The 17,650-nt window shown below is 40.7% G+C and overlaps 1 protein-coding gene across 5 annotated transcripts in view; it reads right to left on the bottom strand.

The window, feature by feature from the left end:
• Positions 1-17,650, bottom strand: part of LOC149311955 (voltage-dependent T-type calcium channel subunit alpha-1I-like) — a 199,199-nt gene that overhangs the window by 153,047 nt on the left and 28,502 nt on the right. For all 5 annotated transcript variants that reach the window (XR_016281523.1, XR_016281524.1, XM_089528234.1 and 2 more), the window contains exon 3: positions 8,196-8,293. Coding sequence is in view for 3 of the 5 variants with exons in the window: in XM_089528234.1 (XP_089384360.1) it covers positions 8,196-8,293 (98 nt within the window). In the remaining 2 variants the exon portion in view is untranslated. The remainder of the gene's footprint in view (positions 1-8,195; positions 8,294-17,650) is intronic.

The following is a 17,650-nucleotide window of genomic DNA, read 5'->3' as shown; positions in this document are numbered from 1 at the left end:
TGAGTTCTTGGAAGAGAGAGCTGTGTAAAAAAGATATGGCAGAACTACAGTGTAATTAGTATCTTCTAGTGGCATTTGTGTAAACTGAAAAGAATGGAGAAACAAATTATCACAGTATTTTCCCAATTATTCAATGTAGTAAGAAAAAGTCAAAGCAATCATAATTTGCCATTTTGATTGCCCAAAAGAAAGCTGAGATTGCTGAAAAAGATCTAGGAAAGTATGACCCCTAGTCTGTATGATGTGATTACTTGACAATGTATGAATAACTCATAAAATAGCCATTTTGTAAGGGTTAGATTCTAATGGGCAATTAACTAATAACCAACATGAATATGTTTTTGTTTTTAAATGTCTGAGAAATCTTGTTTTCTCTTTTGATCAAATAACAGCATTAGCAGTCATGTGAACTCTTCATGTAATATAGCTCATCTCCAGTAAAACATTTGACATGACACAGTTACCAAAACAAACAAAAACAAAAACAAAAAAAGATGAAAACAGATCTGGGAGACAACCCTTTTTTTAGAGTACAATTCCCAGAATTTCCAATATAAATACTCCAAGCCCTGAGAGTTACCATATAAATGTGAGGCCACAACTGAATGAAAAGCTGAATTCAAAACAATTTTTTATGGATCTGTAGTCTGCTGAGAAAGAGCTACCCAGTGGGCTTCATGGGACATGTTTGGCCATGACATTTTAGGAAGATAAGATCAGTATTCAGAATAAACTTGTTCAGATGAGTTTTATGCTAAATAAAGCTTGGTTTGTTGCTCCTATGAAATGGGAGGAGCCATAACAACACGGGAAGCTACTTAATATCAGCCCAGTGTCTTTGTACATGCAGCTCAAGTTGGGTAAGCCTGCCAGGGAGCAATTTTCTTCCCTGGGATCTACAAGGATTGTCCCTATTGCCAAATGCCCTAATAACAACAACAACAACAACAACAACAACAACAACAATAATAATATAAAAATAAAGTCATAAGTAGCTAGACATCCTCTTCTGGTTCGGGGGGGGGGGTGTCAATGCCAAATACACAGATACTTCCTCATTGCAGTGTATTTAAAAGATGAATTCCTGGAGGCTTCCAGTGCTGTCAGTTCATTTTTGTTATACTGTATATCAGTAACTACCATAATCTAAGGGGTTTGGAGGAGGGGTTGAAGGTTGCCAAACAACCTGAGGGACAACATGTGCCTGGCCTCAGATCTAATTCTGGCTGGCTGACAACAGCTTTCTAGAGTCATCTCTTTTCTGTTGCTTGCTGTGTGTGCATATGGGCCTTTAAGCTGTCTGTCCACTTATGGTGATCCTGTAGATTTCATAGGGTTTTATTAGGCAAGGAAGAACCAGAGGTGGCTTTGCCAGTTCTTTCCTCTGAAATACAGCTTACAGAACCTAGTATTCATTGGCAGTCTCCCACTCAAGTACTAACCAGGGCTGACCCTGCTTAACTTCCAAGATCAGACGGGATCTGGTGTCTTAAGGGTATTTATGTCCTAATACCTGATCCTTTTAACATGATGTGGCTGGGATAGAACTTGGGGCCTTTTTCCAGTTGACCATGTGCTCTGTCACTACGGTATGGACCCTCCCCAAGGAGCAAAAAGGTTGGGAAAGGAGTTGGAGAGCCCATAGTGAAAACTGAAAACTGACAAGCAGTACAACAGATGCTGTGAAAGACAGTTATTAATGATGCATTAAGGAAAGCCTCCTCAATCCACGCACCATTATAAAAGAGAATCAAATCAATATAATTTCTCCAAGTGCCACCAGCAGACTCAGGGAAACAGGGCAAGAGGTTGGAATTGTTCAGTTCTGTGCCCAAGGCACTAATTTGCAGATGCAAAACCTCTTTCTGTACACATACCAAATGCTTGTAAATTAGACTTCCTGAGAGAGTGTTTACCCTTGGCATTTAATTCATCTGACCAGGCCTAGGCTCCTCCACAGGGTTCTGGTATTTTCTGAATTCAGCAAAAGAATATAAGTTATAATATTCTTTGTTCATAAAACCCTTTAAAAATGAGATTCTGATCACAGATTATATTGAGAACAGGATTTCAAAGCAGACTTGTGATATGGTAGATTAGAACCAACACCTTACAAAGAGGAGTGTGATGCAGGGCACAGTTCTAAGTTGTTGTTGTTGTTGTTGTTGTTGTTGTTGTTGTTGTTGTTTAAAAAAGACTTAACATCATATAGAATGAATATCCCTTATCCAGAATTCCAAAAATCGAAAATACTCAAAAATACTAAAAGCCAAAAATTGTCCACATAGATGGCTGAGATAGTGACATCTTTGTCTTCTGATGGTTCAGTGTACACGAACTTTGTTTCATGCACAAAATTATTTAAAATATTATGCATAATATGACTCAATGCATAAAATTATATTCAGTCTATGTATATAGGGTGGGCATAAAAGAAAGAAATGTCATGTTTACCCTTGGATGCCAACTCCAAGATATCTCATTATGTATACACAAATATTCTAAAATGTGAAAAGATCCAAAATCCCAAACACTTCTGGCTCCAAGCATTTCAGATAAGGGAGACTCAACCTGTAGTCCCAAGAAGAATGGTGAAAAACAATTGCAAATTTCCAACATAGGCAATAAATGTTGTGTACGCATGCTTGTCTAACATCATTATTTATTAAAACACACTGGGATAACAGTATGCAATGGAGTTCATCCACAGGGCAATGTTCTACTGAAATCCCAATTTTAGTTCCAAATTAATCCACTGCCAGACAGGGATTATTTATAAATTCATTAAATACATACTTTTCAGACTGTTCTGACTTGGCAGGGACACTCTCAATTAATCCTATGTCATCAACCCAAATGGTGCATAGAACCCCAAACCAATCCAAGATATTTTGCTACAGGAAAATTACTGAAAATCCCACAAGCACCCTCCCCATCCCTGACAATACAGATGCAACAGTAACAAATTACTTACCTAACCATTTGCTACATTTTCATAATCCCCCAAATCTGCTGTTTGAGGAAGCTGGCTCTGCCAGAACTGGCTCTGACTACTGTGAAGATGCAGTATATATACCCTCAAACTATCCCACTTTAGCCAGTACAGTCATGATTAATCCTCTGTTGTCCCACTTTTTCATCTGCTTTTAAATTGTCTCAGTTTTTCTTCTCTCTTCCCACTTTTCTCCTTTGTCTTCACTTCAATCGCTGCAAACTGAGTTCGAAGTATAGAAGTAGTTTTCACTTATAGAATCATAGAGTTGAAAAAGACCACAAGGGTGATCCATTCCAACCTCTTAATCCCCAGTCCACTCAATGGGAGTGATGGTATTGCCCTTCCCTATTCAGGAAAAGCAAAGTGCTGTAGGTTCTTCTTGCTTGTGTGTTCTTCCTCGTTTATAACTTTGGGTGTATCCATACTGCAGAATTAAAGCAGTTTGACACCACTTTAACTGCCATGGCTCTATCCTATAGAATTGTAGTTTGGTGAGGGACCAGAGCTTTCCAACAGCCCAGGCTGAATACCTATCCAATTACAAATCCCAGGATTCTGTAGGACATATTCAAGGCAGTTAAAGTGGTGTCAAACTGCTTTTAGTCTGCAGGGTGGATACACCCTTTGAGTCCCATTTGGGAGAAAGATAGGATATACAGTACATTAAATAAATAAATAAAATAACAGTTGCTGTCTCTTGACCATGCTCCGATGTTGCTTAAACACCAGTTTCCCAGTTTTCATTTGTGAAATGTTACAGGGTATGTAAACAGCACCATCCCCATCCAGTAAAGATTCTTAGGGTCCAATAGATTACTTCCCACTATGATGAGAACTTCCTGTTAACTTGTATGGTCTATTTCCTTTTCTTGAATGAAGTACAATAACATCCAAAATCAACAAAACAGTGATACCTTTATTCGAACAACCAAAATGCACAAAATTTCCACTGGAGCTCCAAAAGCTTGAATCATGTATTTTGTGCATTTTGGCTGGCTGATATTTTGTGGATTTTGGATATTATTGTACGGTGCTATATCCCCCTTCACCCACTCTGTATATATCACTGAATGTTTTCTTTACCAAATTACTGACTTCCTTCTCCCATCTAGATAGGTTTTTCATTTTTAAAAGCAGTCTTCAAAGAGATAGCCATGTTACAATAAAAAAATTGAAAAGGAAGAGGTTGAAAGGAATATTCTGTCACCTTTACACTAACCAATTTAGTCTTAGTTCACTTTACAGATGGGAAAAGGTGGACTCTCGTTTACAGAAGCTTTGTGTTGAAATAAATTACTGTTAAAGCTGCCACTAGACTCTTTTTTCCCCCTCACCCACTCTGTATATTTTCTTAAAGGCATTTTTATAGCTTCCTGGAATTATTCATTCTGTGCTGCACGGATTGCATCGGCAGAGTTCCGTCCAGCAGAGCTGTTCAGGGTGGTCAGGGAATTAACACAAGTACCGACCACCCTGAACCCTTTACTAGATCCAACTACAGCCTGCTGTGACGCTTTTAATGACTTCTTTGCCGATAAAATCTCTCAGATAAGGGCTAATCTTGATGCCGGTTTTTTGACAGAATCAATAAGAGAGGTGTCCAGTGACTCTGGAAACAAGGTTATACTGGATCGCTTTGAGTTTGTAAAACCGAGGACGTGGACAAGCTCCTTGGAAGTGTAAGGAAGACGACGTGCCCTCTCAACCCTTGCCCTTCTTGGTTGACTGTTCAGGGAGGAGATGCAATAAAAACACCATTACATCTTATACATGCATCTCTTCGGGAGGCTATATTTCCAGCTGCCTTAAAACAGGCAATAGTAAAACCAATTTTAAAGAAACCCTCCCTTGATGAACAATTATAGACCAGTTTCTCTTTTACCATTTTTGGGCAAGGTGATCGAGAGGGCAGTCGCCTTCCAACTCCAAGCCGCCTTGGACCTATTTCAAACTGGCTTTCAGACGGGATATGGAGTTGAGACTGCTATGGTCGCCTTAGTTGATGCTCTCCATCTGGGCATCGACAGGGGAAGTGTGACTGTTGGTGCTCTTGGATACCATCGACCATGGTATCCTTCTGGAATGCCTGAGGGACTTGGGTATCGGGGGCACTGCGCTCCAGTGGTTCTGGTCCTATCTCTCGGGAAGGTTCCAGATGGTGAGGCTGGGGGACTGTTGATCTCATAAAAGAGAGCTGACATCTGGCGTCCCTCGGGGCGCCATTCTGTCCCCCATGCTATTTAACATTTACATGAAGCCGCTGGGACAGATCATCCAGAAACATGGAGTACGGTGTTTATCAGTACGCTAATGACACCCAGATCTATCTCTCCATGTCTCTGACTGATACAGTGACCAAGGAAGGCACCTCTCCTCTGGATGCCTGTCTGGAGTCAGTAATGGGCTGGATGAAGGAAAACAACCTCAAGCTGAATCCAGAGAATGATAGGTGCCCCAAGTCCAGGCAGAGAAATTTGCCATCCAGTCCTGGACAGGGTCACACTTCCCCTAAAGGACAAAGTTCGCAGTTTGGGAGTACTCTTGGATTCGTCTCTACAGTTGTCATCACAGGTGGATGCGATGGCCAGGAGTGCTTGGTGCCAGCTTCAGCTGATATGCCAACTGCGTCCCTGTCTGGACTGAAAGGACCTTGAAACTGTAGTATACGCACTGGTAACCTCTCTTAGATTTCTGTAATGCGCTCTACATAGGACTGCCTTTGTACCAGGTTCGGAAGCTTCAGCTAGTACAAAACGCTGCAGCCAGATTGGTCACTGGAACTTCCAGGTCAGACCATATAACACCGGTATTAAGATCTCTTCATTGGCTGCCTATTAGCTTCCGGGCTCAATACAAAGTGTTGGTTATTACCCATAAAGCCCTGCATGGCTTGGGCCCGAGTTACTTGAGGGAGAGCCTCTTCCCACACAATCCGCCCCGCACTCTCCGAACAACAGGGAAATATTTGCTAGAGTGCCCTAGGGTGAGATTGACCAAAGGACATTCACCAAAGGACATTTACGTCGACAGCTCCAACCCTCTGGAATAAACTTCCAGATGAAATTCAGGTCTGTTCCACCTTGGATGCCTTTAAGAAGGCCTTGAAGACTCATTTATTTCGGTTGGCATATCTGCCTGACTCTTTGTAGAATGTTACTCCCCGATGGAAGTTCACTTTAGGATTTGACTGATAGATTCTGAGATTGATGATTTTATCTTGTTGTATGTATGTAGATTTTAAAATTTTATTGAATTGTATGCTTATTTATGATCACTATGTAAACCGCTTTGATCAGATGGAAAAGCAGTATAGAAATAAAGTATTATTATTATTATATCTGTATTTTTCCTAATTTGTGGTATATAATCTGACTCTCTGCTTTTATGATTTTAAACAATTTGCATTTCAGATAAGGGAGACTCAACCTGTACAATTTGTGTTCTAAGGAAATCTAACCCTATTAACCCCTCAGTTTACTTACAGCTAATCTCTTTGATCTGAATGTTACCAGTTTATGATTATGAGGTTGAAAAAGCAGAAAACTACTGCTTTGTAACTGCTTAAGAGAGGAAACAATGGAAAAAACTGAATAAAGAATATCAGAAATCTGAGTAAGTTTTGTTGTGCTCCTAGGATCAGATTTTAGAGCCATCTAGAGGAAGACTCAGTGCAGTGAGTTGCTGGTTGCCTTCCTTCAGTGGGGTAGCAATCCCCCATACATCTTCCAGGCCTGAGGATACAGCCATTCCATCAGATTATGAGGCTCATCCCTGTACAGCATGTCTTGTCCCTCTACTCTTCAGGGGATAAATTTAGGCTATAAAATTAGTGTGAGATCTTCAGGGCCATTCAGGAAGGTAGAAACTCAGAAAGAGTCACATAGCTTCCTTAAGTACTGTCCCTTTTAGGAGTCTTCATCAACCTTACATGAAACGTACAATCAAGATCTTCTTAAAGGAAGGCCATCTGAGAATGCTGGAACTAAATACAGCTGAGACACTATGTGGGACTGGGAGCCTTTGGTATTATAAAGCTATACAAGAACTCTGGTTGCTTGTTGGAAACAACACCCTTCCTAGCTACTCTCTCTTTGGAGGCTTGGACTCTTAATTATGGGTTGAACTCTAGATTGAATTACAACACTAGGATGATCTCACAGCTTTATTTACAAATAACCCCTGGCATTCTGTAAGTGATCAATGGTGTTTAACCTAGGACTGATAACAGCATCTACTGTCCTCCCTTATCCAGATATATCTTCCTGACTATTCTATAACAATCTTGGTTTCCTTTGACTATGGCCTGTTACAGACAAGCCAAAATAAAGCTGCTTCGAGTCACTTTGGAGGTATGGTATTTCAATGATGCATGCGTCCCAAGAGTCCAAAAGCCGGGCCAAAGCCACGCGCCAGTTCTAAGGACTGGAGTGCAGCTTTGGTGTGGCTTTTGGACTCTTAGGACACATGCATCATTGAAATACCATATCTCCAAAGTGACTCGAAGCAGCTTTATTTTGGCTTGTCTGTAACAGGCCTATGTCTCTCCCACATACTCGAGTTCTTATCAGCTGAACTCCCCAGCAATTGAAATCATAGCATGACAAAGCCTCAGTCACCTGCAGCTTCTTGTTGGAAGAACAACTCTCCTTTATGAGGGATGTTGTACTCATTATGTCCTGAAGTATGCTGTCCAAGGTCCTGAAAATTACCCCATTGCTATAGCACTGCTGTCCTGGGCATGAACCTGTTTAATCCAAGATTATATTGCTGTACCAGACTTTGCCACTCTTTACCTCTCAGAACCATCAGAGAACACTCAAATTCTAAGTTCCTTCCTCTGAATATTTTATCAAGCCAGGCTTAATTAAGAATCATACTTGTTCACATTGGCAGTTGAAGACATTATTTTGCCAGGCACATTGTAGTGTACCATGGTAGGCAAAAGCTATACCCACAGAAAGCCCCTTGCTTTTAGCCCAGAATTTCTGTTGAAAATAACATTTTTGGCTTGAAATGGATTTTATCACTTTGTGGAAGTCACCAATTCCCTGGACAGCAGTGAAAATGGGCAAGAGACACCAGCAAAGATTGGGTGCCATGTTCACTGGCAGCAAACAGATGTATTCCAATATTAATAGTGTGTGTGTGTGTGTGTGTGTGTGTGTGTGTGTGAAACGGAAAGAAAGGAAGACAGACTTACTAGGCACACGGTTGATGGCTTTGAGAGGCCGCAGGACCCGTACAGTGCGGATTGCAGACAAGTTGATATTTTGGAGATCCAGAGAATATTCTACCATCCTGAAAATGGAGAGAGAGAGAGAGAGAGAGAGAGAGAATCAGAAAGTGAGAGAGATGTTTCAAACCAACAGGGGAAATGAAGGTTTCAGGAACTGAAGCAGTTCACACCAGCAGAATGCCACAAAATCCCTTCTGTCTGTCATTTCTTCTTCATCAGCCTACCCTGAGACATTGCTGCTAGAGAAGTAGTAGAAAGATAGCACCACTCCATGCATGTTAATAATATGTCAGGCCTCTACTGCTGAGACTAGAGAGACCAAGGAAACAACTGTCATTCAGCAATGCATATCTTAGGCTCCATCTGTGTGAAGGGATTCTGGTGACAGTATGAGGCTGCTGATCAGAGTGTGGATCTCCTTCAGGGGCTCTTTGAACTGAGTATGAATGCTCCATGTGCTTTAACAGGCACCATAATCCTATGGTAAAATATAAAAATGCAGTTCCTCCTTCATAATCTGGACCTACTACAATAGAGATGAGCTGAAAGGGAAGCACTGATAAGCTCTCAGGAACAAGACAATAAATTCCGCTGAACCCTCTTTCTTGGCATTTACCTGTTTTGATTGTCATTAGGGATAAGGGGCTTGCTATAAGCCAAATAGCCAGTGGTTATAAAATGCTTCATTCCTCACCCCAGGAATGAAAAGAAAGAAAGAGTAAAGATGCCAATCACAGTATAAATTATTAGAAGTGAGATTTTGAACTGTGTTCCTGGAAAAATCAGAGAAACATGAGCCTGATACTGATTGCAGTGCCACCAAGCAGATTCTCTTACTGAAATTGTGTTGTGTTGTGTATGATGTATATATTAAATTTGTTTACATGGATGCAGGTACCCCAGAGCTATGTTTAAAGTGAAGTGTTCAACATTGGTAGGCACGTAGTTCTTAATTTTACCTACTGGCAAGTATGTTTTACAAAACAATGAAAGCAAACCAGGTATTGTTTTGAAATAACAACAGCCAACTGAAGCAGGCAAAGTAATAAAAGAAATATTACCAAAATAGAGTAAATTTGAAAAAGAATGGAATTAATTTGTCAAGCAGAGAGGAAAATATGTAAAGCACTATTAAATAATGCAAAAGTGTATATAACGTTTTCTGGCACATCTACCCTTCCACTACAGTACTTTAGAAGCAAAACCTGTGGAGATATGTTAGAAGACACAGGATCATACACATAATACTCTCAAAGGAAAATGTAAAACATGTAGATCCACCAAGTTTCCTTTCTAGAAGTACTCTATATAGTTTGGCCATCTGCTTTGGTTTATTTTCAAACATTACTTCATCGATCTCATTTTTTTTTTTTACTATAAAAACCTTGGGTTTTTTGGTCAGATTTGAATATTTCCTGTAGTTGATAATACAGGAACCAAAGTTTTTTGTTCCAGAGTTTGAATGTCTTTATTTCTTTTCATTCTGGATTTCTATCTTGCGACCCCGGTTTTATAATGTCTTTATATCTCAACCATATTTTGGTTGACTTATATCTACTTAATAGTGCTTCCTGTAGTGACACCCACCCTGGAATACCTTGATAGAAAGCTGTTTTGCTCTTAATCCAGACACTTAATAAGGCTCTTCTCAATATATGGTGCTCAAAATCTCAATGGGTTTTTGCTTTGTCGTACCATAAGTACACATGCCATCCATAACAGAGATTAAAACCCACCAAGTCTAGACGTATTTTATTACTGAGCCTTATCCAGTCTTGTAGCCAGGTTAAGGCACTGGCTTAATGATATAATTCCAAATCGGGGAAGCCACAGCTACCGTTGTTGTTGTGTGCATTTACATTTAAGTCATTTCCAATTTCTAGTGATCCAAAAGTGTTGGGGTTGTTATGGCAAGATTTGTTCAGAGGAAATTTGCCATGCCTTCCCTTGAGGCTGAGAGGATGTGACTTGCCCAAGGTGGGCTTTATGGCTGAGTGGGTTTTATGCTAAGCTCGTAATGGAACCCTGGTGTCCAGAGTCATAGTCCAATGCTCAAACCACTATACCATGCTGGCTCTCACCTTATATTTATCCTTGTTGAAATTAATTTTGTTACTTGTTGCCCAGCTCTCTAATCTTTTAAAATTTTGAATCCTGATTCTATTATCTGAGGTATTAGCTCCCTCTCCTAATTTGATGTCATCTTCAAATTTGGTACACCCTCTATTCTGTCATCTGAGGAAGATGTTGAACAACACTCATTTCTGTTGTTTTGCATTCACATCTCCAGTGAATGTATGGGAACTTGTAGCACCTTTGAGACTAACTGTAAGAAAGAAGGAGTGGAACAGAGTTGATAATACAGGGGGAAATTGGGACTTTAAACAGTGCTTAACCTGAGAAAATTGTGCAACTGACATTAAAACACAATTAAAATGAGATTAACACATTATACTGTGAATAACCAGGCAATAAACAGCAAAAAGTCATTAATGGGAAAATCCCATGAATGAATTGCTGCTGTTTCTTGCCTGGTTACTCACAGGTTAATGGCACTTTAATCATGATTCACCTCGAAATAGTGAGAAAACCATTAGTGCAATTGTGCAATAATAACGGGTTATTCATGAGATATCACTTTGAACATGATGTCATGTGAAAACCATTAGCACAATTGTGCAATAATAATGGGTTAATCACCATTTATACTTCCAATTGTCCCCCGTGTGATAAACTCCAGTACCAGCTTTTTTCAGTTAGTCTCAAAGTTGCTACAAGGTCCCATTGCATATTGATTTGCCAGACTGATATGGCTATGTCTTTGAATTCTATCCCCAATAAATTGAGGGAAGAGTAAGTTTAAGCATCATGTATAAAAATGTCCATGTAGCATAATGGTATGTGATCAGGAGTAAGTCAGGAAGCTCAAGTAAGTGTATGCCTAGGATTGCATCTTTAAGTGATTTTAGCTGTCATGAGAAAGCCCCATGAGAGGGTAAGTGAATGACTCACGCATCTCCCTTGTGGAGATTTGACTCCAGTGCTATGTTTCCTCAGTGGAAGTCAATAACAAAACCTCTGCTGGCTTCAATGAGGTCAAAGTCTCACTCCAGGTACAATTGTGTGTCTATTGCAGGCTTGCCCTGTTGTACCCCAATTAAGGGGAAGCACAGATAAATGGATTGTCTGGGTTTTTACAAAACCTTGCTGCCTAAGCAGCAGGAATTTTTCCTGAATAACCTTTAAAGCAGGATGGTTCTGAGAAATGGCAGGGCGCATGCCACTGCTGAGGGCAAAGAGTGGCAATAGCAATGACCTAGCCATGCCTTCCCACCTTTGGTCGGCTGAGAGCTGTCGCAAGGAAACATTTTGTTTCTTTCCTTTTCGACCTTAGTTAAGAAGTGAATATGAATAACCTTTTTACTTTTCAGAACACTGTGGATCCAAAACATTCACAGTGGGGTGCACATTCTTTTGACATCGACATCACTTGCCAAGCAAATGTGTTTAAAATGAGAGGAAAATAAACACGACTTTTCCCCCCTGAAATGAGATGTGAAAGGGAAGCATCATGAGTCAATGCAAAACATCATTAAATTTAATAGTGAACTATTTAATTTTTGAAATAGTCAAGCACCTGAGTGCCTGCCAGTAACCTCAATGATGTTATATTCTTTGGTTGAAGCCTGGGAGGTAGGAGCAAGTTTGTTTATTACTGAACAGTTAGTCTAGATACTGAAAAATGGCTACTGTTCATCAACAGAAAAAAATGTCCCAATGTATGACCTCAATCAGCTCCAAAGAGAGGTGGAGCTCCCTATTTTATACTTTGAAGAGCTGCTGCCAGACAACATATATCCAGACTTTCCCAAAATTGTTGTCCCAAAGTGTTGGACTACAACTCTCATCATCCCCAATTAGCATCAGATAGCACCCTTCCATGCTAGGCATATGACTGGCCATGAAGCTCCTGGTCAGCTGCTCTGTTTTTTTCATAGCAGGCACTTTGGTTATTGCTGGCCCCTCCCCAGAGAAGCAAGACAAGAAGCATAACATTGCAGAAAAAGGGATCAAAAACAAACCCGAAATCTTCCAAGCCCTGCTCCGGAACATTCATAGCAAAAGGGATTACAGCTGACAGAATTAATTGGTATAATTAATCAATTAATACATGAATCATATTAAAATTCAGAGCGGTCACCTGTGGAAAAATTTCCAGGGCTTATAGTACTCTCATAAACAATTTATGTTCCTCCCTTGAATTAGATGAAGCATTCAAGGGATTTTTGCAATCAATAAATGGGTTCAGTGTGAGGGTTAGGCAAGAAGACCCCTTTCCCCTACATTAAATGGCATCTGATTCTCTGAAATATTGCAAGGGATATTTTAACCAGTGAATGACGTGGACTGATTTAAAGATGATGTTTGCCTTTCTCTTTTGTGGCACATTAGACTCTATTTATACAAAATTCATCCAATGGATGCAAACTACAAGAAAAGAGATTCCACCTCAACATTAGGAGGAACTTGGTGATAGTAAGAGCTGTTAAGACAGTGGAACACACTCCCCCAGAGGGTAGTGGAGTCTCCTTCTTTGGAAGTCTTTAAACAGAGGCTGGATGGCCATCTGTCAGGGATGCATGGTAGAGGATTGGACTGGATGGCCCTTGCGGTCTCTTCCAACTCTATGATTCTGTTCTATGAAAATGCCTTTCTTTGTTTATCTATGGCACACTGAAAGTATTCATTTCAGTGTTTCATATAACTGATACTCTGAGTGTGTCTATTTATTAAGAAGTTGGGAAATTATTTAGCTCTATCTTGCCAGGGTTCTCAAGGAGGTTTGCTTCTGCTCACAGCAATTGCTTTCTTTTTTGTATGGTATACTTTGAATGTTGGACTGGGACTTTGGGAGTCCAAGGTTCAAATCTCCACTCAGCCATCAAAACCTACTGGGTAAACTTGGGCAAACTATAACTCTCAGCTGAAGAGGAAGGTAATGACAAACCTGTGAATTTATCTTTTAAAGAAAGCCTTAGGACAGAGTCACCCGAATCTGGCATAAACTTCAAGACAAACAGGTACAACAAAGTTGACTTAGCCACAAAATATACCTTGCAACAGAGAGAAGATGGACAAACCTGGATATTTTCCTAGAATGCCTAAACATATAAGGGCACATCTATTGATCACCATCTAATGAAGAACGAGAACCAAACCATCTTGCAGGAGAAGTTCAAAATTTAGTGGTTAGTATCTCCAGGTAGAGCTTGTGGTAACAATACCTGGCTATGAGTCGATCTACATTGTAGAAATAGTGTGTGTGTGTGTGTATGTTCCTTTGGCGTCCCCTATGCTTCCTAAAATTTAATCCAAAAACTTGTTTTCTCTAAACCTTTCAAACCTTCAAACATTTTTCAAAATTAATTTGAAAGTGGGAAAAGGAGAAAGAGGATCTAGGATATAATATATCTTGATTTCAGTAAGGCCTTTGACAAAGTTCCCCATGACATTCTTGCAAACAAGCTTGTCAAATGTGGGCTAGACAAGGCAACTGTTACGTGGATTTGTAATTGGTTGACTGAACGAACCCAAAGGGTGCTCAACAATGGCACCTTTTCATCCTGGAGAGAAGTGACCAGTGGGGTCCCACAGGGCTCTGTCCTGGGCCCAGTACTGTTCAACATCTTTATCAATGACTTGGAGGAAAAAATTGGGGGAATACTTATCAAATTTGCAGATGACACCAAATTAGGAGGAATAGCTAATACTCCAGAGGACAGGATCAAGATTCAAAATGACCTGAATAGACTAGAAAGCTGGGCCACAGCTAACAAAATGAACTTCAACAGGGAGAAATGTAAGGTACTGTACTTAGGGTGAAAAAATGAAATGCACAGGTATAGGATGGGGGACACCTGGCTTAAGGAGACAACATATGAAAGGGATCTAGGAGTCCAAGTAGACCACAAGTTGAACATGAGCCAACAGTGCAATGCGGCAGCTAAAAAGGCCAATGTGATTTTAGGCTGAATCAATAGAAGTATAGTGTCTAGATCAAGAGAAGTAATAGTGCCACTGTATTCTGCTTTGGTCAGGCCCCACCTAGAATATTGTGTCCAGTTCTGGGTGCCACAATTCAAAAAGGACATTGAGAAACTGGAGTGTGTCCAAAGGAGGGCGACAAAAATGGTGAAGGGTCTGGAAACCATGCCGTATGAAGAACACCTTAGGGAGCTGGGTATGTTTAGCCTGGAGAAAAGAAGGTTAAAAGGTGATATGATAGCCCTGTTTAAATATTTGAAGGGATGTCATATTGAGGAGGGAGCAAGCTTGTTTTCTGCTGCTCCAGAGACTAGGACCCAGAGCAATGGATGCAAGCTGCAGGAAAAGAGATTCCACCTCAACATTAGGAGGAACGTCCTGACAGTAAGGGCTGTTCGACAGTGGAGTGTAGTGGAGTGTAGTGGAGTCTCTCTCCTTGGAGGTCTTCAAACGGAGGCTGGATGGCCATCTGTTGGGGATGCTTTGATCTGGATTTCCTGCATGGCAGGGGGTTGGACTGGATGGCCCGTGCAGTCTCTTCCAGCTCTATGATTCTATGATTCTATATTTTAAAAGCAGCTGGAAAAGTGGGAAATGGGATTAACTGAAACTGTCCATGCCGAACCAGGGCAGTTGGAAAGTACAGTACACGGGCGCACTATACGTAGTTTCAAGCTTCCACTGAAACCACACAACAGTAACATATATGGTGTATGTGACTGTGGTGTGTGCAGCGCGCGCCGCCACAACACAATGCCCCATTGTTTTCAATGGGGCGTGAGCATATGTGGAATTCTTCTTATGCAGGGGAATCCAAAATGGATCCCCTGTGTAAGGGAAGGGCCCCACTGTATGTGGATGTGTGTGTATAAAAATAGGTCAACATGGGCGGGTTATAGACCGCCGCTTTGCGGCGGTCTCCCGCCGGTGCCATTTACTCCATGAGGTAGCTGCAGTAGCCACACCGCGCGGCTCCCGCGTGGAGCAAAAAAGAAGCTCCATTTTGGAGCTTCTTTTTGCGGCGCCTCTATGACGTCGCGAGGCGCCTGGGGCGGACTCGCGACGTCATAGACGCCACGCGACGTCCGGACGCACAGCGTCCGATACGTAAAGATGGCGGCGCCCGTATGAACAGGGCGCCGCCATCTTGTACGTATTCTATACGTACTAGGGTTAGGGGGTTGCGGAAGCACCGCCCCTTCCTAACCATAGTACGTATAGAATACGTACCAAATGGTGGTGTGTAATTCGCCCTGGTCAATCATGCTGTAATGAAAGTGTAACCAGCCACTTTGCCCCATTTCCCTAAAATTAAGATGTGGAGGTTTGGGGACCATATATGGCCCATTCGTTGTAATTCATCCTGCCTGATTCAAGGTGATAGAAGGATATAAGAATGATCATATCTAGGATGGCCTAATCATATATGGAAATTGCTACTTAACATTCATTAAGTGGTGAACATGTACATGTGAACTATACCTCTGCATATGGAGTATGCTTGCACCCTGTCTCTAGCCTCATTCCTCTCTACTAACATCAGGGTTCACAGCAGAATCTTTATTCCTACAGTCTGCCCTCATGGTGTATAAAAGAACCTACCATCCTCTCCTGAAATCTTGCAGACACTGCTGTTGAAGTAAAGCCAAGCACTGAACACATAATACTTCCTTTTTCTGATTCTTAGGACAACATAAAAGGAGCTTTGTTTACTCATGATCTTATCCCATGATAACACCAGAGGCCGGAGGATAACATGGTTCAGCTTTCAGGACTGTTTACAGGCCAGTGGCCATTTTGAGGCAAGTGCCGAGCAAGGAAATCAATCTGATATAAATCAAAAGCTCTTATCTTGCCATTTATTTGTAGATAAGGAAAAACAGCAGTAGAGTTTACAGTTCCACAGAAAAATACCCTCTACTATGAGTGACCATGTGCAATCTGCAAAAGAACTGACATTGAAAGTCGAAGGCTTTCATGGCTGGCATCCATAGTTTTTTGTGGGTTTTTTGGGCTATGTGTCCATGTTCCAGAAAAGTTTCTTCCTGACGAAGCCACTGAAATCCACAAATACCTGGACAGTTTCAAGAGAAAAGAGGAAACCCTTAAAGTAAACAAGGTTTGGCTACCAATCCTGAAAGATAGCAAGACAAAGACTCAACAAATCAAATGAGAAATCAGCAGACAATGAGCACCGTCAAGCAGACATTAATCCTCGTTTGCAGACCCTCCCACCCTGAGGCCTGCCATTAGCAACAAAACCAATATACATTCAAAATCACTCCTGCCTTCTCAGGTCACACTGTATATACATACCCAACTCCTTTCCAGGCAAACATTCTCTGAAGATGCCAGCCACAGATGCTGGCAAAACATCAGGAAGAAACTTTTCTGGAACATGGCCACATAGCCCGAAAAACCCACAAAAAACAACTGACATTGAAACACCTTGGAGTTTTGGGGGCATCTACATCAAAAATTGTTGGCAAAAGACAACAGCAAATAGGTTAAAAAAATCAGGATCTTGATTTTCTTGATAAGATCTAAGAAAGTCTCTGCTGATATTCTACCAGTGATGTAGTCAATTGACTTGGACTTAAGTTGGACTCAAGTCACTTCAATGACTTGACTTGGATGTTACTTGGCAAAAATGAAACATTAACATGACTTGACTTAAAACTTGTATATTTTTAGTGAGTGACTTGCTGGTACCATTCAGTTTGAGCAGCTGGCAAGACCTGTCCCCAAAGTGTAGGGCACATTTCTTGGAAGTGAACAGCAAATGTGTTAGGCAACGGGCTTGAGGTAGAGATTTTGAAAAGCTTTAGGAGGCTCCTCTGATGTGTAGCAGGTACGGGTTGTCAAGCAGACCTCAATCCCTGCCTAAACTCCATTGCCTAATGCACATGCTGTTCTCTCCATGAAATGCACTCCATCCCTGGTTTTTCTGTTAAAAGTTAGATCCCAGACTTGAGACTTGACTTGAAAGTATCTTGTCAAGAATTATATTCTAGGTATAGTAAGAACAGAGACTATATATATATATATATATATATATATATATATATATATATATATGAATGAATGTATGTATTTTCTATGAGGGAGAAACAAGAAGTTCAAAGAAAACAAGTAACGCAAAAAGGACATTTGGAAGCAGGAAGCGCGAGACAAGAAAGAAGAAATTAAAAAAATGAAGAAAGAAATTTATTGTAATACAATATTATGATATTGTATGTGTATAATTATGTAAATAATCAATAATTTTTTTAAAAAAAAGAAAGTATCTTGCAAGGATTTGAGACTTGACTTGAGATTTGAAAGTAGAGACTTGAGACTTGGACTAAAGGATTTGAATATATCACTGTATTCTA

This window comes from Sceloporus occidentalis, unplaced genomic scaffold (genome assembly GCF_023333645.1).
Source record: "Sceloporus occidentalis isolate IW3139 unplaced genomic scaffold, rSceOcc1.0.p SCAF_5, whole genome shotgun sequence".
NCBI lineage: Eukaryota > Metazoa > Chordata > Lepidosauria > Squamata > Phrynosomatidae > Sceloporus > Sceloporus occidentalis.
The sequence above is the reverse complement of the archived record's forward strand: the minus strand, read 5'-3'. Positions and strand labels throughout refer to the sequence as shown.